The sequence below is a fragment of the Styela clava genome, chromosome 14 (assembly GCF_964204865.1).
Source record: "Styela clava chromosome 14, kaStyClav1.hap1.2, whole genome shotgun sequence".
Taxonomy (NCBI): domain Eukaryota; kingdom Metazoa; phylum Chordata; class Ascidiacea; order Stolidobranchia; family Styelidae; genus Styela; species Styela clava.
This window is the reverse complement of record NC_135263.1, coordinates 13,047,014-13,068,187: the sequence shown is the minus strand read 5'-3', so window position 1 is coordinate 13,068,187 and position 21,174 is coordinate 13,047,014. Positions and strand designations below refer to the sequence as shown.

At 34.4% G+C, this 21,174-nt stretch overlaps 1 protein-coding gene across 1 annotated transcript; it reads left to right on the top strand.

Moving 5' to 3' along the window:
- The first annotated feature begins 860 nt into the window (after positions 1 to 860).
- Positions 861 to 20,777, top strand: LOC120340505 (heat shock 70 kDa protein 4-like). Its single transcript, XM_039408781.2, has 21 exons — positions 861 to 1,224; positions 1,627 to 1,684; positions 1,996 to 2,136; positions 2,528 to 2,650; positions 3,809 to 3,908; positions 4,279 to 4,412; positions 4,636 to 4,719; positions 10,234 to 10,394; positions 11,702 to 11,778; positions 12,010 to 12,161; positions 12,260 to 12,363; positions 12,795 to 12,928; positions 14,288 to 14,421; positions 14,579 to 14,716; positions 14,886 to 14,988; positions 15,554 to 15,711; positions 16,318 to 16,443; positions 16,604 to 16,737; positions 17,179 to 17,272; positions 17,746 to 17,907; positions 18,690 to 20,777. Exons 1-21 carry the CDS (start codon positions 1,118 to 1,120, stop codon positions 18,930 to 18,932), a joined length of 2,667 nt encoding a protein of 888 aa, XP_039264715.1. The 5' UTR covers positions 861 to 1,117; the 3' UTR covers positions 18,933 to 20,777.
- The last annotated feature ends 397 nt before the right edge of the window (positions 20,778 to 21,174 follow it).

Genomic DNA, 21,174 nt, shown 5'->3' with positions numbered 1-21,174 from the left:
ATCCCCCATTCATTCACTCTGACTCTATAGTGACACCGCGTGTCCCATCACCAATCAATTATTAACTCGCTAATTATACGACATAATTTATACAAAATCAATAGGCTTTGGTCCGAGCTATGGTGAATGCACATGCAAAATTTGGGGCAGATTCAACCTCGCTTTCGAGAGATATCGCGTGCATCTAACAGACAAAAAGACAAATACTTATCAACATACTTACCGATCTTAAGATCGATAAGTAATAACCAATTTCAACAGCCAAACAAAACGGAAACGTATAATCCGACTTGCAACTGACAGGAGCCAGCTGGACGTTTTTGTTTTTTGCCGTCCAGTAAACAAAGTCACGTGACCCGTGCAAGTCCTCTATAGACAGTATATAGGTGAACGTACTAACGGTCACAAAAATTTATTGAACCTAAACACAGAGGGCATCAGATTAATCAGTCACTGAAGATCACGTATATATTTTCCTCACTTTCCTTACAACCGCTATCCCATTTCCAACTTCATAGCTTAATTTATTTGCTCCATCCAAAAAACTATTGGAGCAACCTCACATCCGAATATTTCTTTAGTTTTTATGCCTGGATGGCGGATGCCCTGGTCTGGAGTTTGGACATAGAAATCATACGAAGTAGTGTCCAGAGTTTACTTGAAAAACTGAAAAAAATGTTCCAATATTTGTGAGAAATAATTTGAATCAGCATTCAGAATTTTTTTTAAATCTTCCCTGAAATCGAAAAAAAAAACGTAATTAGAAAACTCAGAAAAACATACGAACCAAATTGATACCGAAAAAATAAAAATCTCTGGCCACCACATCAATGCTGAATCTTGCGTAATCGATCGTGCCTGTATCTCTCGCGTGGAAATTTCTGGAAGAGTTTTTTCGGGAAGTGTGTTGTTCACGTTTATTCGGGACATTTCTGGTTTTGGGTTTCTTCTTTCTAGAAAAACATTGACTCTGCTCGAGTAAGTACTGAGGGTTCGATTCAATTCGAATTTCATTGTTCCAACTGTGATACGATCCACTAACTGGACAAGGCAACATTTTTGAGATAACTGAATACCAGTACAGGAATATCGGTATTATTTGTCTTGAGATTTGAAGATGTCGGTCGTTGGATTCGACGTTGGAAATCTTTCCTGCTTCATTGCTCTGGCTCGTCAGGGAGGAATTGAGACAGTTGCTAATGAATATAGTGACAGAAATACACCGTGAGTATTTACAAGTTATAACGAAGTTGAATATAATTTTTGTGAAGTGTGATTCATAGACTTTGGCTGTATGGTACCCTACTGCTGTACTGGGATTCATACATTATTGCGTTTAATTTTAATATTCATATAGATATTCTTGGCCTTTTGACAAGTGAAAAGTAAAATCAGTTTTGCGCATAGGATTTTGGCCCTCCAACACCCCACGGGGGCCACAGGCCCCTAGTTGCGAACCTCCATCTTCATATTTTGATCTGACCATGTTTCACTCCACTTTCAGACTTTTATCAGTCTTGTTTTTTTAACACCTATTTCAGTACTTTATGCTTTTATTCATTCCATAATATTAAAATACCAGAATAACAGAATCCTAGGCCTAAGTTATATTTATATTAATTTCAGATGTGTTGTTTCTCTAACCGACAAGGAAAGGGCTATTGGAAGTGCTGCAAAATCACAGGTAATCGAATGAATCTTTATACTGTATCAGATAGCTAGTCTAGCAATCTACTTCTCTTTTTGTCCTGAGTAATTACCAAGACCTTACCAATGATATAGGGGTTAATAATGAATAAATTTACAATAGTAGCATTGGAAGACAGTTCTCCGATTGCATGATATCGCAACATTTGGTTTAATAAAACAAAACTCTATTTGTCCCTGGAACGGGGGTGTTTGGCATGAATGCTTCAGATCGGGCAATGCTTGTTTCAAAAAAATATTTAAACCAATCAATATATAATAAATATATATTATTTCTTTTTGATGCAGATGATCAGCAATTATAAAAATACAATACTTGGATTTAAAAGATTCATGGGCCGTTCATTCGATGATCCCCTGGTACAAAGTGAAAAACAGTGGATGCCATATGAAATAGTTCCTGCAGAAAATAATAGAGTTGGTGTCAAAGTAAGGATTAAATTAGTTATATATATATCTATTGAGTTGTTTTTAACAGGAACGACCAAAATCCAATAATTCACATGCATTTTAGGAATTTTATTAGAATCTGCTATATTCAATATATCATGAATTGAATCCTGTTTATTTAACAGTTCTCGAATAGTGCCTATGCCAGTTATTTTTAAATCCAAACATTCTCTATAATAATATTCATCTTGTTATAAATACTTTGCCAATTTCTTACGTGTTTGGTCTTTGGGCCAAAAAAATGTTACCATTTTTTACATATGTAAGAATGGTAACGTAAAAAATGGTAATGTATATCAAATTATATCAATCAAAAATTTGAAACATGAGTTACTGATTGAAAGTGTAACAATGAACAATTTATTCACAGGTTATGTACATGGGCACAGAAAAAGTTTTCACGGTCGAACAAATCATGTCGATGCTTTTCACCAAATTAAAAACAATCGCTGAAACTAACCTGAAGAAACCTGTTCAAGATTGTGTGATATCGGTTTGTATATTTATTATTAAACTTCATAATCTATTAGTTTTAGAACCTTTCTTTTTCCATTAACTCTATACCACTAATAATCAATGATTTAATTTGAACATGGACTATTTATGGGGTGTACTAGGGTATTGTGTACTGAAATGCCAGTCGTTTCTTCTTGTTTAATTTTTAATTCGAATCCATGTGTGTCAATTGTCGCAAGGATGCTTGAACGAGATAATATATTATGGAGATAAATAAAAATAACATAATCTCTTTCCACAAAATAGCAAGTATATTTGTAAGATAGTTTGCTTAGATCATAGTCTAACGTACCGTAATAATAATTAAACAAGAATATCGGTCGGAGACCGAAGACTTATCGATCGAAAGTTAGGGGATCCCCAGAAACAGAAACTGCAGTTTTCGATTCCTTTGCTCTTACTCCACAGTAACACCACATGTCCCATCACTAATTAATTAATAACTCGCCAATTATTCGACATAATTCATCCAAAACCAATAGGCTTCTGGTCTGAGATATGATGAATGTACATGCTTACCGATCGAGATTGATAGGTAATATTAAGCTATGGCTTAATAAACAGTGAATAATCATTATCCATCATTATCATTAAGCTCACAAATATACTTGCTATTTCGTGGAAAGAGATCATGTTATTCTTATGGACTATTCAGTTTGGAGTTTTAGGAAATGTCCATGAAACATACCCAACTGGGAATGGTTGAATCTCAAATTACCAATATGAATTGAGTCTAGATTTATGCTAATTCTTTTCATCAGCTTTTAAGTATAATATGATTAGTTGAAACTTGAAAACATGATGCGTAATCTTGTGCATATAGCCAGTCGTACTCTTCCTACAAGTAATTCTAAAATATTTAATAATTTGATGTCAAATTCTAAACTCTGCCAGATAAGAATCAATTTTTTATTTTGCAACAGTTAATTTTATCCTGTGGCAATTGGTTCGGGAGCCACCGATTTTTTACTCTCCAATGTATTACACCAATTTTTCATCCTGATTTATCATCGCAGATTTGGCAAACTTCTTTATGATGATTATGCTTTCCAATCTAATCCAGTCAACCTACAGATTTGCATTTGCCAATTGTTAGCAAATTAAGTTTTAAAAATTTTTTTTTTCATTTTGGCAGGTACCAACTTATTACACTGATGCAGAAAGAAGAGCAATACTGAATTCCGCTGCCATATCTGGACTGAATACTCTGAGACTTTTCAATGACACGACTGCATGTAAGAATAGCTCAAATATAACTAGAAAAATATGGCTATCTGATAAGTTATAAATTTATAATAGAATTATATTTTAAGATTATTCATTATCCCACTCGATTGCTGTTTCTACATAGAATATAACTATTTTTTGTTTTGTTCAATTAGGACAATAGATAGACATTGCCACATAAATTGGAATTTTTCTGGTTAGACATTGCTACTTAATTTAATCATCCTTTGTTATGAGGTTTTATTTGAGACTTATTATTTATTACCTGTGAGGCTGTGACAACAACATAGTTGGGTCCAGGGCAATCAACCCCACAACAGCTGCCAATTAGTGTAGAGTGCTCACCTATATAAAAATTTTTTTTTTTTATATGATTAGCGGCATTGGCTTATGGAATATACAAGCAAGATTTGCCGGCACCTGAGGAAAAGCCAAGAAATGTAATTTTTGTCGACATGGGGCATTCTGCTTTACAAACTGCGGCTGTATCTTTCAATAAAGGGAAATTAAAGGTGGGCTTTAATAGTGTTTTCAAATTTTTAAAGTGCAGTTGACTTGAAGGGAATTCTAGGATCTTATTGCTTCTTGGAATTCCCCTGAATAGTAAAATTTTTGAAGTTTTTATAATGTGTGACTGATGTTTTTTTTTATTTTTAAATTTGATAGTCTATGTGTTGTTGATAATAATTATATTTTAATTATTCAGTTTTTGAGCGCTTTTCTGTGTTTTCTTAGGTTCTCGCAACAGCGTTTGACAGCACACTCGGGGGTCAAAATTTTGATAGAATCATTCTTGATCATTTTGCTGCTGAATTCAAGGTAAGAAATATAATTACTCTGCAGCGACATTAGTAATCGTAGCCGTTTTTAATTTCTCATTTTAATACATTAATTAATTCCACTAACATTATAATTTAAAAATAATACCATATGCAGGGTGAGGTTTGGGAAATTTATATCGAAACGATTTTAAAAACTTCGATTCTAACTCTTGAGCTGAGAAAACAATAATTATTGACCACAAAAACTTTGGCATATGAGCGCCTTTTCAGATTATCTGTTAGGAATATTTAGTCAAATTAATGCTTTTTAAGTTTCTATCAGTGTTCACTATTAGCGCACTTTTTTGCGAAAATTGCGAAGCACTTTCGCAACTTTTTTTAGGGACTGCGAAATAGCACTTTTTTACGATTTTGAAGAGAAATAGCACTTTTTTCCGATTTTGAATGGAATAAAAATTCAAAGTTAACAGATATTTTCGAGTATTAACTTGACAAATAAGCAACATACTAGTACTTTTGTAACTCAATTCTGCATATCATAACGATATTTACCGGAATTCTAACCTATGAGATGCAGACATAGGAGATAAAGCTTTTGCATTAACGGCAAAATTCTTGTTTATAATATGATTATTATACAAGCACACCGATTCCGCTTCTCCCGCGAAAAACGCTCTCGGGTGATTGAAACCAGATGTTGGGAATAATACGCAGTGCGTTTCTTTGAAGAGAGTGGTCATGTGACTATCAATGATATCGATGAATTCAAAATGACTATAAAAGTGTTACGTGTTATTTTATAGTCACTTTGGATGAATTGTGACCAAACTGCACGATTTTCAAATCAGACGAAACTTTAAGCAGCATGTCACAGATTTGAAAAATCCCCAAATTCACAAAATACCATTAAGTGCCATTTTATTGTAATCACAATGTTGAAAGGAGTGGCATTTTCCGTAATTTTGCGATATTTACACAACTATTTCTCATTGATATGCGAGGAGGGGTGGGCAAAATTCAATATTTTTTTGAAGGAGTACCGAATAAACGTGGTGGAAACATTAAAAAATCGGCAACAAAGCCTTTTTACTGGTTAATTCCGTTGTAATCGCTAATTGTTCCGATCGTTTTGGCGGCGATATCCAGGTTTTGGGTAATCAATATTCCCGCCCTCTCTTTTTTACAAATATGAATTGTTGTGGGTCGGCGGACATCGAAGTTTTATATTTCGGGTTTACCCGTTCGTTCACATTGGCAACAGCTGTTGAAGACATTGAGGACTCAAATTAACATTTACGTTGGCTTTAATATTACCTATCAAGATTTGTAAATTTACTGTCCAAATTTTATGCGAATGGTAATATTATTGTCCTTACCGTGATGCAGATATTTATTAGGACGATAATTAACTTTCTCATGTATTTCTATGGTGATAAACTTCGCAAATCTGAAATTGTGCCAATCCTGAATGTTGATTTAAAATAGTGATTGAATAATTCGGCAATGAAGGCATTTTTGCTGGTCATAAGACGAGATGACGTTAATGAACAGCACTTCTTTTACAGGATATTTTACGTATGCGACTTAATGCTAAAAAGATTGGGCTCGAGTGCTTTTTTTTCGAGTGCTCGAGTGCCTAATAGAGGTCAGGCGCTAATCATAACTAATTCCCTCAAGTTTCAACATGTTTTCAACAAAACAATACCCCGGCGATAATTATAGCTAAAATGTTACCGAGCAATTCACAATTTTATTTATGGAATTTGCAAATTCACCAGTTTCTTGACGATTTTGATTTTGATATTGTCACGCCCTAATTATTAGTGCAAAAAATACTCCCCTTCTTCTGCGGCGGTTTAACGGGTTCTTTGTTCCATTCTTCAGAAAGTTCTGACAGGGGGATATAGAATACTGAATCCGGAGGGTTGAATCCCTGTCCACTTACTGGTGATTTTCCGTTTTGAAATGCGTGAAACATTCTCTATTTTAAATTAAATGACGTTTCGCGGGCTAGAGTTCTCCCCGAAAATGATGTGTTCCAGACGTTAGTTAGACGATGATAAAACATTAGATTAATAAATTTCGTGACGCCCCGTTTTCGAAAATACAAAGTTATATCGCAAAAAATGCGTTATGATACATTTGGAATGAAACATTATTTACGGTTAATTCAGATCATATTTTACTCTTCACAACACCCGGTATCCGAAAATACAGTTGTATCTCGAAAAATGTGTTTCGTTACATTTAAAATAAAACATTTTTGCGTATAATTTAGATTATATTTTACTTTTCAGGACACCCGTTTTCGAAAATACAAGGTTATATCGCAAAATGTGTTTTGTAACATTTAAAATAAAACATTTTTGCGATTAATTTAGATCAAATTTTACCTTTCACGGCAACCCGTTTCCAAAAATACAAAGTTATATCACAAAAAATGCGTTTTGTTACATTTATTTTGCATTCCCAATAAAATACATATTTTCCCTAATTAAGGTCGTCGATGAATCTGCTCCTGTCGTTCAAGCTCGACACACGTTTGGACGAGTGTGGGGCGGTTTTTTGGTCGACGATAAATTAAAAAGTTGCCACACGTTATTTGTATAACGATAATAACTGAAAATTAAGATTTTATGATAGAAGTGAATTTGTCTCAAGATGGTATTTTACGATTCCTGCCAACAGAAAATAAACACGCTGACAGGCTTGGTTATAACTGATATTCGTTTAATTTATTTTACACTATTAATAAACGCGCCAGACCAATTGCGACCATATAAATTGCAGTCGCATCGGTATGGACTGTATGTTTTTGGCGCTCTCACATTAATAATAATTTTCAACAAAACAATACCCCGACGGTAATTAAAGCTGAATTCGTTACCGAATAATTCACAATTTTATTTACGGAATTTGCAATTTCAAGATCTCACTTGACGATTTTGATGATGTCATGCCCTAATTATTACTGCTTAAATGCCTCAAAATACAACAAATGTAATCATTTTCGACGATAACAGGCGCAACAATTCGTAAACGAGCCGTTATAACGAAATTCGCATTGATTTTACCTCTCTCTTGTTTACAATTTTAACATTCCGCCGGCCACGTATGGTCGAATAAAATGTTCACATATTCGAAACATGACTTGGTCAAGGATGGAAGGGATCACTAAAGAGCTAATAGAAGGTACATACGCGAGGGTATGATATTAATATCGAGAATATTTGTGAGCATATCACAGGACGGAAATATTTTGCACCCGGCTGTTTGTTGGCAGAACAACGATACGCTAAAAGTTAATTGATCGAATACAGGGAAATCTATCATTTCACTTGCGAACATCGAGGTTTTGGCGGAATTGTACGATCATGTTGTCTTTCTTAAATAATAACTTTTTCAATAAATGTTCATTTTACTTTTGCGTCTTTATTATATGTCGGGTTTTCATTTATTTTAAATTCGAAATTGTCCGAAATACTCCAACAGGTGTATAAGTACAATAATAATAGTACTTACCAGGGAAGTTTAATACACACGATGTGTAAAGGGCGTCGTAACTCCCGTTTATTAATTATAAATTTTTTTACATTCTGCCTAAAAAACAACGGCAGTCATCTCACGTAACTCTCGTGACCAAATCTTTTTTGTTTTGTATGGAATCGTCTTGGCGACAAATTTATTGCCGACTAAATTTTAATTGTGTTTTAATAAAAGTTATTTTCTGTTTGTTGGTTTCTAAACTTTACAAACTTGGGTAGCAATTACTATTAATGTGAGATTTGTGCATATGAACGATTGAATATCGCGACTGGATGTCCGATATCTGAGAATGCGTAATTCACTTTCAACATTAATTTTCAGGATATCAGCGTTCATGTGGTCGAATGAAAATTATTTATCAAATAGTTTGGTATTTCGAGACACTCTCAAAATTATTTGGGATCCACTATCATATCATTCGTTTATTTCTTATATTCATGTTTTTCTCAGGAATCACCCTCGTTATATTTAGTGTACCTTCGCAAAAGAAAACTCTTTGGTGTCATCGTTCCTATTAGTGTAATTGAAATGGTTCCATTACATTTGAACCCACGTGCATTTGAACCCATGGCAATTGCACCTGCCTACTATTGCACCTATGGAATTTTTTTTGTTTTACGGATATTTGAACCCATACTAATTCTAACCCATGGGTTTAACACCCGCATATAGATTGAACCCGCGGATATACACATGGGTTCAAATGTACATGGGTTCAAATGTACGGTCACCAATTGAAATATATGGTAACCTTGCAAGTGGCGTTGTGATGCGAATATTTGATACTGTGTCAGCAGCATTACAAAGAGTGCTATTTATGAATGCTGAAAGTACATGACATTACTAAACATTTTTGCCAATATATGAAGTTTTCTGCCCGATTTAAACTAACTCGCACACAAACCAAGGCATGTCGACATTTAAAAATTAATTGTCTTTGGGTAAGCTCTGAAATAGTATAATATAAATGTAAATGAGAAATTAGGTCACGCTAGCTCACGAAACGGGAGGAATTTCAAAGTGATCTTGTGTAATATTTCGGAGAAAAAGGTTTGAAAGGAAAGTAGGTCAACCTATCTCCTAAAACAGGGGAGTATCCTGCGTAATATTTCTGAGGGAACGTAGGTTAACTTATCTTTTAAAACAGCCGGTGGCGACTTTCAAAGTGGTTCAAAATCACAAATTAATAATTATCAGATTAGGTTTAGGGATAAATCGATAAGTTGAATTTCCAGCGCACCTAACCCTAGTTAGATTGCTATTTATATTTGGGGGGGGGGGGGGATTATTTTGCACGGGATTTGTACAAACGATCCACCCTGTAATTAATATGGTTTCCAGCCTGCCTCGTGTCTGTTAGATGGAAGAAGTAACAAATGTGTCTTTGCTGTTTACGCGAGTAAGCAACTGACACCGTGATACATTGCATGAAAGTTTTGTCCCGGCAGGTGTTAGCAGATGTCATTTCGTTGCCGATGAATTCGCTTGTTTTAATTAAACATGAATTCGCTTAAAGGAACTCGGTTAACGAAAAGGCTTCTCTTTAATTCATAATATTAACCGGAGGAGCGCTTTTTTGATCTATGCCGGTTTAAATGGGTTATATGAAAGGCTAGGGCACCTAACTTGTTAAAATCGGCAAAAGCACTTTCGCACTTTTTTTTTCGACTGCGAAGCACTTTCGCACTCATAATTTGCTTAGAGTTAACACTGGTTTCTATTGTAAATTTTGTTTTCGTTCATTCCCTTAAAATCCTGAAATTTTTAGCTTCCAAATCCATTACCAATAAAAAATGCTAATTTTTAGACTCTGCATCTCTTTTTTCCACTATGTTTATGGGTAGTTATTTTTATGGTGCTATTTATATGATATCGCCCTTCATAATTACCCATTCGAAAACGTCAGATTAAAATTAATAAATATATTACATCAGACGACATTAATTGAATTTTTTTACTGTTTGTTATGATTTTAATAATTTATTTCTTATTTATTTCTGTGAAGGAAAAATATAAATTTGATGTGAAGACTAACAAACGAGCAGGAATTCGCTTGTTAACGGAATGCGAAAAACTGAAGAAACAAATGTCAGCAAACTCTAGTGAATTGAGAATTAACATCGAGTGTTTAATGAATGACAAAGATGTTACTGGAAAACTGAAAAGGTAAAAATCCTATACGTTCTGCATTCCTTATTAATGTTGATGTACACTGTATCAGGGATGACTATTGAATTTTAATAAATGGGTTAAAACAGGGATGTGTTAAACGAATCAAATAATTGATTACATTTAAAATTCATAAACCTTTGTATTTACCAAGAATTTAAAACATTTTTATTTAAAAATTAGAAATTTTGAATATTAAATATATCGGAACGTGCATAATCTCAAATGGTAAAAACCAACACAGATGTGATCAACATGAAGATATAGGGATTTATGTAATTTTCCACGTTAACGGGCCCCCAATATTTCATATTCGAAAATATTTTTTAAGAATGTATTCAAAAATAGTAAAAAATTCGGTTTTGGTCATCCCTGGGCCAAAACTTGTATTTTTGGTATTAAAAAGAAGACTGTGGGTCATAGTCATAGGTATTTAGTCAAAGTTTTCATCTCTGAGAAACTTGCTAAGGCATCAAGTCTTACTATAATCCCTGATCTGTATTAGGTAGTTTTGAGATTTACACATGCAGCATTTTCTCAGGACTGCAAGTTACAAGCAACAACATTATTGCCAGTAGTGTCATACTGATATACTATAGTAGTTTACATATTGCTAATTTGAATTGAAGCCAGTTTTATTATCAATTTTTACCACTAAAATGTTAGTATGTTTTTTTTTAATAATTTGTGACTTGGTGGGTAACCGTAAAAAACAGGGGTTTACCATCCCTGCCCTTTATATCAGCGCAATTTTGGAGTTAACTTTAAACGAATATTAAAATTCAAAACGTGGAAATTTCTATCCTAACTGAAATAAACTGTTCCATAATTTTTCGTTTCAATGGAATTATTCAGAAATTTATTTTTGTTAACTGTGGTCCATACAAGAAGCACATCGATGCTTGGCCAGCTATTTTGAAATAAATGTGCCTTGATTCAAAGTTATTAAATTGTCGATATTTGTTTGAATGATTGTGTATCAAAGGCCAAAGCTCATCATTTAATTCCCATTTGAGAGCTAACAAGTCTCAAGAGGTCCTTACATTCATTCTCAATGACAAATACCCCTGAATTATCATTCTGCATTACGAGAGTCCTGTCATTGCCATCCATTGGTTGGGTATGGCAACATGACTATGCACATTTGGTCCTGGCTTAATACGATTATTACTAACAAATATTATTCAATAATACAATATTATGTTTTTCACCATGTTTGTTTTTATATTAAATTACTTCTGATTTATCCATGGTTCATGGATGTAACTCATTTCTTTTAATTCAATAATCATTTTCTGATTTAGAGAACAATTTGAGGAGATGAGTGCTTCTTTGTTAGCGAGAGTTGAACCCACTCTTCAGAAAGTTTTAGTTGACTCTGGTAAGTAATTCTTGTTTTATATTTATTATCTATCTATCATGTCCTTATAGCTTGTAGAACGCTTTTAAAATCTGCCAGGCAATGTAGTCTATATTTTTGTAACTCCAATAGACCAAAACTATTACCGATAGATGAAGATAGATCTTTTTTAGTACATTTTTTTGCATTTGATTCAATTGTATGTGACATAGATGGGAAATAAAATAATTTTTTTTATGAATGTTTTTCCAGGGCTCAAGAAAGATGACATTTACGCCATAGAGGTTGTGGGAGGAAGTACTCGCATTCCAGCTGTGAAATCTGTCATTCAGAAAGTATTCGGACGTGAACCAAGTACAACTCTTAATATTGATGAAGCCGTGTCGAGAGGTTGTGCCCTACAGGTTAACATCTTTATGTTTCATTAAAGGATTTCATTGTATGCTACTTATGTCATTCTTCCATTTTTAAATCTTCCTAACCCTTTTCTATTTTTATCCAGTGTGCAATGTTATCGCCGACATTTAAAGTTCGTGATTTTAATGTCCAAGACTCATGCCCGTATGCAGTTTTACTGCGATGGAGTGCACCGATGGAAGAAGAATCGTAAGTATATTGTTGTTTCTTCTATTTTTCTTACTTCACATTTTGCATAAAATGTTTTTCGTAAATTTAAAGGAATCATTACCCATGTATCAAATAAGGTAGATGTTTCATAAAAATAATATTGTTAAGTTGAGTGTTTGGGTAAATGAGATGCTATTTTAGTTTAATTAGTATTTTTAGGGTGCTTATTAGAATCTTTTTTCTTGTTAAAAAATTTGGTAAATTGAAGAAACCCAAATTTTTTATTCACAATAATTTGTGCATTAATGAAATTGTTATGCATTAATGGTTTATTGCATGACTTGATGGTGTTTTTACAGGTTTAATAAAAAATGGGCATTTATCCAAATTAGTGCTTGAAGAAAGTGATTTCAAATCATTTCTATTATCTGATCAACTGAACTAATTATTATTTTCCTGTTTTATTCCAGAGATACCGAGATATTTCCACTGCATCATGCTGCTCCTTTTTCAAAAATGCTGACATTCTATAGAAAAGAACCGTTTTCCTTAGAAGCAAGATATTCGAATCCAAATCTTATTGGATACCCAGATCCTAAAATAGGTAAGACAAGGGGATACGATTCGAATACTTCGGTAGGTTGTAAATTACACTTCGACAATGTGGTCAATAAAAAAAATTGATAAAAATCAATCAAAACAATGTTCGGTACTCATGTAGTATGTGAACCAAGATGGCAAACACTGGAACGTAGTATGTGTACCAGGTTAGAGTTAGGCAATAATTTCAGGTACAAATACTTTGTGAGTCACTTGGCTAGTCCCCGAACTCGTAATAGAACTAAAATAAGAAAATTTAGAATAAAGTCATGTCCTAACCCTAAATTAGTACACATACGAGGTGCGGCTAAAAAGAAACGGGACTGACGTCACAGATTGCGCAACACGATTAAATATCGGTAATCAACACTTGTGCAGTGTTGCTTAATATGTGTTCTTTGTTTAACAGCTGTTTTGACACAATATCGCAATTATTTTTGCTTTTCAGGATCCATAAGTGAATGTGATAAATTTCTTGTTGAAAAAAAAATGCTGTGCGAGGTCTGATTGAGTTTTTTGGCGATAGGGGGTTCAATTGAAGAATGACGATTGAGTACAGAATTAACATTAAATTTTGTGTCAAACTTGGAAAAATGCATGTCAACTCGGCATGCATTCAATCGTTGAGCTTTCTGCTCCTCAGTCAACTCAAGAGCCTTTGGCATCATTTTGGCACACACCTTTCGCATTCCCAAAGTGTCAACCAAAATGGTGCGGACCGTTTCTTTGTCCATCCCAATTTCGTTGGTAATGACGCGAATTGTTAAGCGACGGTCACTGCGAACCAACTGTCAAACCTTTTCGATGTTGGTATCAGTAGTGGAAGTGCAAGGCCTCCCTGACCTCGGATCATCCTCCACATCCTCCCTGCCTTCCACAAATCGCTTGTGCCATTCAAAAACTCTTGTTCTGGACATGAAAGAATCTCCATAAACATCACGCAACATCTGCAAAGTCTCAGTCGCCGTTTTTTCAAGTTTGACACAAAATTTGATATTAATTCTTTGCTCAGTCGTCATTCTTTAATTGAACCCCCTATCGCCAAAAAACTCCATCAGACCTCGCACAGCATTTTTTTTTCAACAAGAAATTTATCACATTCACTTATGGATCCTGAAAAGCATAAATATTTGCGATATTGTGTCAAAACAGCTGTTAAACATAGAACACATATTACGCCACACTGCAAAAGTGTTGATTACCGATGGTTAATCGTGTTGCGCAATCTGTGACGTTAGTCCCGTTTCTTTTTAGCCTTACCTCGTACTACGTTTCGGTGTCCACCATCTTGGTACCATGTCATTTTTGTACTTTTCATCTATCTCTGAATTCATGTGTATAACTTTGCATTTTTGTTTTTCAGGTGCTTTCAAAATAAAGAATGTTGTGCCAACCCCTGAGGGTGGAAGTGCAAAGGTCAAAGTTAAACTTCGTGTGAATATCCATGGTATCTTTACTGTCACGAATGCATCGCTAGTTGAAAAAGTTGAGGTTCCTGTAAGTATCAGCACAAAATTTACCATATATTTCTAATAGTCTACCTTTTCCTATCAAAGAGTACTAATTAGTTTAAATACTAAATAAAATTCTTCGCCTAATTTATGTTACTCGCGTGGTTTTTACTATGATGTATGTTTTATTCGGTTACTTTCAGGTTGAAGCACCTGTCTCGAAAAAAGAGCAGAAAACTGAAGAAAAACCAAAAGTTAACGGCGAAGAACCAATGGAGACTGATACAGCTAATTCTCAGAATGGTGAAGAAAGTAAATGTGAAGCAGATTCCGAGCCAAAAGTATGTTCATTTTGAAGATGTTTGTGTTTAGCCCATATATTTGAGAATAAAGAAGTTGGGCACAAAGCATGACAACAGAAAATGACCCTATTTGGCTAAAAAATTTTGACTTGTTTCAAATCTCGAATAGTTCCAGTTCCCAGATTTTTCCATCTTTTATTTTTCCAAGATGGAAACCGAGCAGTCTGATGCAAACAAGGAAGACACTCCTATTGTAGAGGAACCTCCAGCACAGGAGCAGAATGGGGCCGAGGAAAAGACTGAAACAAAGAGTAACTGTCATTTTAATATTTTCTCCTGAAATCCTGTTTTGTTTTATAGCATTGGATTTAATATATTACCTATATTTTATGACCAATACAATGAGATATAAAGTTCTTGAGATGGGATGTAGCCTGGCCATATTTTATTGAAACTCTCTATTTTAAGAAATTGAAATTTAAAATTTTGAATCTTATAAGTTAAAGTTGAGTTCGTACGATTGGGTTATGTTTTTTTTTTAATAATAAGTACTATAATTGGTAAATGATGTATAACTTATAACTTTATAGATTGTATTTTGGACATAAGGGACACAAGCTTTGTCTTAAAAATTGAAAATATTGCTCGCGTTCCAAGCTCTGAATAATTAACCTTTTTACCACCCATTCCACAAAATTTTATCGAAGTCGCTGCTAAGAATGGAAATTCCCTACATTTCATTGACTTGTCATCTATGTCCTTGTAACCTTGTGTATCGATGATCGTAGTCTGAGGTATTATTTGTACCAGCGGAATTAATAATAACCAAAATTGCAGATTCGGCTTTTTTAATTTTCCCCTGTGCTTTTATTACAGTGGAAGCAGATGATTCTGCAGAGAAACCCGCAGAAGACAAAGCGAAACCAGTAGAGAAGAAAACCAAAACTAAAGTGAAATTGATCGATTTACCAGTTGAGCAATCGTTAGTTATGCAATACAATGTCAACGAACTTAACCTAATGATGGAGAAAGAGGTGGGTTTGATTGATAGATAACGTAGATGCGTTTATATTGTTTTGTATATGTTTATTCAAATTTTCAGAAATGAAGGTCAGATTACTATCTGACATTTTAATCACTCAAAATGATAATTTTTCAAGTTCAAGTATTTATCTCTAAAGTTATGATTTATCGAATAAAATTAATTACGAATCGATTGGAAACAAAATTACTCTAATTTCGTGGACGTCCATTTTAAGAAAGACTATTTTTTAAAGATTTGGTTTTAGTTCACAAAATATATTCTAAACAAATTGGGTTTATACGGGACTAACTACTTTATTCTATTTATCCTGCTTTTGCGCTGGGCGATCGTAATGCAAGGATGCTGTGGCGAGAGTGAAGATATCTATTCTAAGTGATTCAAAAGTATTTCTGTACATGAACACAATATATTCTTGTATATGCTTGTTTGAGGAAGTCTGACTTTGAAAGTACAAATATATAATTCTGTTGCTGTATAGCAAGACACTTGCACAACAGTTTGAATCTTATTTGTGAAATTTACCTTTTTCTCGTATATATATATGGTTTATGTCAAGTTTAAGTGAGTAATAGCATATTGTTCATGTTATTTAAAGAATGAACTTATCATGAATGACAAGTTGGAACGAGAAAAATCTGACAGCAGAAATGCAGTAGAGGAATACGTCTATGACATGAGATCGAAACTATGTGAAATACTCTCTGACTACGTTTCTGAGGACGTAAGATTAATTTTTATTTTCATCATACATACCCCTTTTTCATAGGGTCATAGCCTTGTTCAGAGCAAACGGCGTTAATTAGCAGCATATAAAAATAAATGAAAATTTATATTCTTAGTACTAGGTGAAATAGGCCTAATTATACATTTTGGAAATACAGGATAGGAATTCATTTACACTGGTGCTGGAGAATACGGAAAACTGGCTTTATGAAGATGGCGAAAATGAAACAAAAAGTGTTTATGTGAAAAAGCTAGAAGATCTTAAGAAGACCGGTGATCCGATTGTACGAAGGTAAATAGGATAGGATTTACTTATTTATCCCGGGGAAAGCGGCTAAGACGGATTGATCATATAGCAAACCACGACCTTTCTTCCAGTTACCAGTCCATGTCGAGTATGGGATTAGTTAAGCAAGCGTTTGTGTCAGATGCATGGACTTGGTGGTTGAGGAAGCCGTAACCGACCACCGGTTACGTAAACCACCCTCACACTAATTAGTTCTCATATCAAGCGTTGAAAGTTTGCTGTCGAGCCTGACTTTCCATTTTTTTCATCATCAAGACACGTGATGTAATATTGTGGATAAGCTTTTACAGCATATTTGAATTATTTCATCATTGGCCGGTAATTAGTATTCACCTATTTATCCACATGCTCTTATTTTTTATCTAGGTGATTTTTCTAGATTTTGTTTTCATTATTTTTTTATTTAAAACTTTTTATTGCATTCAGATATGTTGAAACAACTCATCGACCTGCTGCATTTGATCAACTAGGAAAATCACTCATGCATGTTACTAAGTTTTTGCAACTGTGGAATGAAAAGGTAATTTTTGAAGAATTTAATTTATATATTCACCACTATCGCAATGCTGTTTGTAGTTGAAATATCAATAATGAAATTTTTCATGTTTTTGAACCTCCCTAATTCTATCGTTATTGTTTCAAACTTTTATCACATATATATTGTGATGTTTCTTTTGTCTGAGAGGTTTCAGTATTCAACTATGTGTATTAGAAACAGACCCACAGTGGGGAAAGTCTGAATACAGTAATTCGTAAAGGTTGAGAAAGAATGGCGAAGAATTTGACATCACATTGAACTGCTGAGTTGACTATCTGTTTGTTATATGCTCATTTTGCTATACATCCGTATTCATCTGAACCTTATAGCTGTCTTTTATTCACGAATAGAAATGATAATGATAACCAAGTGAGAGGTGCTCCATTATGCCAGGCGGTCTTATTGTGATAATTTCCGTACTAATTATTGTTCCACTAACCAACGTTCATGTTTAGGATGAAAAATATGACCATATTTCTGAAGAAGATATCACAAAGGTTGGAAAAATTCATCAGGAAACATCAGATTGGTTCAACACCAAAATGCAACAACAATCCCAACTTCCTAAACATCAAGATCCCGCTGTCACATTAGCTGATATTCAGTCTAAGACTAAGGTGGGTCCCGGCATAAATTGCTTTGCCCTTAATGGAGATGAACCATTTCGTCATAATATGATCCCAATATTTTATTAAATTTGATTCAATATAGCTGAGTTTACCCAATCGTATGTTGTAGAATATTATATAAAATGATTTACTCATGTAGTATGGGAACCAAGATGACGGACGCCGGAACATGGTGTGTGTGTCAGGTTGGAGTTAGGCCGTAATTTCAGGTACAAATACTACGGGAGTCACTTGGAAAGGAAAATTAGAATAAAATTATGGCCTAACCCCAACCTGGTACACATACTACGTTCCGGTGTCTGCCATCTTGGTTCACTTACTACGGGTGTAGCGAATGATTTATAGATTATATTTAACTGCCATTCATTTTAAATATCTGTGACTCAGAATAAAGCCACTTATATATTATCTGTCTCGTCGTATGAAACCTTATTAACCTTCAAAAATAGTACTAATATCTTTTTTTGCTGGAATAGAATTAAATATATGTGATTGGTAGATAATTCTTTCTGTCATCCAAACTGGTTTATAAATGACCCAAGTGTTTACAGGTACAGGTATCAATGCTAACAATTGGGATAGAAATCATTCCTGTTTCCAACTAGGGAAAATTGAATTAGTATTTCAATAGTATGTATATGTTTAGTTGTATATGTGAAGTTTAGGCAAAGAATTTGATTAATATCAAGCTGGTTTTGAGAGACACCCCCGAGTTGTACCATTAGATTTTTATTTCCTACGTCATAGTTAGACTTGAATACTATTTACAGGAGCTTAGCAAGGTATGCGACCCGATCATCAATAAGAAGAAGCCCAAACCAAAGGAGGACCCACCTCCGGTACCATCTGAGAAAAACGGCAATGGCAAGGATGCCAATAAAGACTCGCAACCTGATTCAAAAACTCCTGATGCAGCTGCTCAACCTGAAAACAATGACAAACCAGCTGATGAAACAACTGCTGAACAACCTGGGGCTGGTGTAAAGGAAGATATGGATGTAGATCTGGATTAATGAACGTTTTGTAATGATCTACTTAGCTTGTTACCTTGTACATGGCTTGGCTAAGCACTCTTTCACGCTTTCAAAAATAAAATTTTGTCATGCCTCGCCCAAACATCTTTAGTTAATAGTTTATGAATACTCATTGGCCAAGCAAGGTAGTTTGTTAACTTGTGCACCAATTAAATATATAGACAATTCTCCCCAATCAAAAAAATCATTTTTTTTTCTGTGAAACAATCACTTCTACCATTCTCTTATTACTGTGTCGTGCCATCTTGTATCCCTATAATAATATGTGTTTCCAATTCTTGTTATTTTTTATGTAATTAACAAATTTTTCACACATGTCATAATATAGACTGGTATTTGGCAATGATTTTCTCAATTACAACAAGGGTTTGGGCCCTTCCCCCTTAAACTGCATCTCACTTTATAATTTAGTCTTTCAATATGCTTTGAATTAATATTTTCTGAAGTTCAGATATTTCATGGTTTACGATATTGTTGGTTGAATGTTCGTTTAATCTCCACCTTGGCAATTTTTTCAGTTCACTCTCGTTTTGACTTCAAAATTTTGCAAGTTCCCCTATTTATTAGTAGTAATAGGTCTCATCTACCTTATATGTGTATTGTTGTAACATACCAGCACTGTACCCCAGCTAAGATGAATTTCAACTTGGTGCAGTGTCACTTTCCTGTAGTGGTATTTCATGGCATTATTTTTCTACTTGCGATTGGTCTCAGACGATCTTTTGGCTGGATGGTCATTCTTGTCCCGCGCTTTTCTCATTGTTCATTATATTCTAAAATTGTGTCTTGTGCACAGCCAGTTTTTCTTATGGTATGATACAGTGTTGAAGAAACGTTCATGATACCTTAGTATGTCTTAGTTCAGTGGACAAGGTAAAAACTTTCCTCCTTGCTCAAATGCAATTCATTGTTAAAGATGGAGGCAGATCTTCACATCTAGTTTGACTTAATATTTCTATCATCTTTCTAAACCGATAAGCATCGTTCGTTTTTTGTAGTTCTGGTTTTTGTCAATTTTTGAGGTTTACTTAATCTCTCATTGCTAGTAGTGGTCGTCTGGTTTGGCGGGCATAAGGGAATCCACCATAGTTATGGTGTATTTATAAGGATTGCCCACAGGTTAATTTTCAACATGTCTTTCGCCTGACCGAATAAAAATGCCAGAAGTAACAAAAGTAAAGTTTTATAATCTGAAACTAAATACTCTTATATCATCAAATGTTGGACTTGCCAGCATGATCTGACTTGTGATCTGCCAGCGCCTTGCAAAATATACCTTGCTACTGATTATGTGCATCTTATTAGTGATAATTCATATAGAAACTGTTTTCTAATTATTGGCGCGTTGCCGAGCATTGTGGTCAGCCGGTTTTGTTACCGCTCGCTCACTCATCATAATACCTCCTCGTAGTTTACTAGTTTAACAGACATTGGTTTTGCAAAATATCGATCGTATTGCATAATCGTGCACCGCTCATGTTCCAAATGATGGCAAACGATCGATTTTGCGACATCGTGTGTTTGTATTGCGACTTAAAGATATTGTGTTTGCGACTCGCCTTGTCTGGTATGGATTAACATGAATGTAGGCCTACTCTGAATAATTTCTCTTTCCTCAAATTTTGCTGATGCTTTCAGCCCACGTCTTGTCTGGCTGGACATTATTGTCTTCGTTCCAAATACATCTCTCCAGCAAGTTTTACTTACACACTGTTGTGAGCAATTTATGATATATGCGGCTTTACAAGGATGTTACACATGGCTTGTATATAAATTTGTCTGTTGACTTATTTGATTTATTAAAAACAATGGAATATTGATGCATTTTGGGCCTATTTTTTAATTAGTTTCCTAAATCTCGTCAGTTTTTAGAATGGTCGTGTACGCCATGTGCAGAATATTTGTGCTTATCATTGTCGGTTTGCTCTCTACAAAAAATTGATAAGGATAATTAATGTGGTAGAAGCACAAGTCTTGTTTCATGTCGGACTTTGCCACTACAGTACATATTATACAAAAAGCGCTATTCGCTACAGCTGTACCCGTTTGCGATTGTTTACCGCTGACAGTGAACACTTTTCTCAGTGGCGCATTCTAGACATTGATATTGCGCAGTTTAATTAACGTTGATTAGCAGCTTGAGTATAACTAGTTATTTGTCGATATATCGAATTATCTCCCAGAAAAATGTTATTTCCAAGGGCTTGTGCGTGATTTGTAT

What these genes read in the sequence shown, in the direction of transcription:
- LOC120340505 (XM_039408781.2), top strand. Translation starts at nt 1,118, where the DNA reads ATGTCGGTCGTTGGATTCGACGTTGGAAATCTTTCCTGCTTCATTGCT. An exon ending in TTTCAATGACACGACTGCAT is followed by an intron (nt 3,909 to 4,278) that starts GTAAGAATAGCT and finishes TTATATGATTAG; the next exon opens with CGGCATTGGCTTATGGAATA. An exon ending in GGAAAAGACTGAAACAAAGA is followed by an intron (nt 14,989 to 15,553) that starts GTAACTGTCATT and finishes CTTTTATTACAG; the next exon opens with TGGAAGCAGATGATTCTGCA.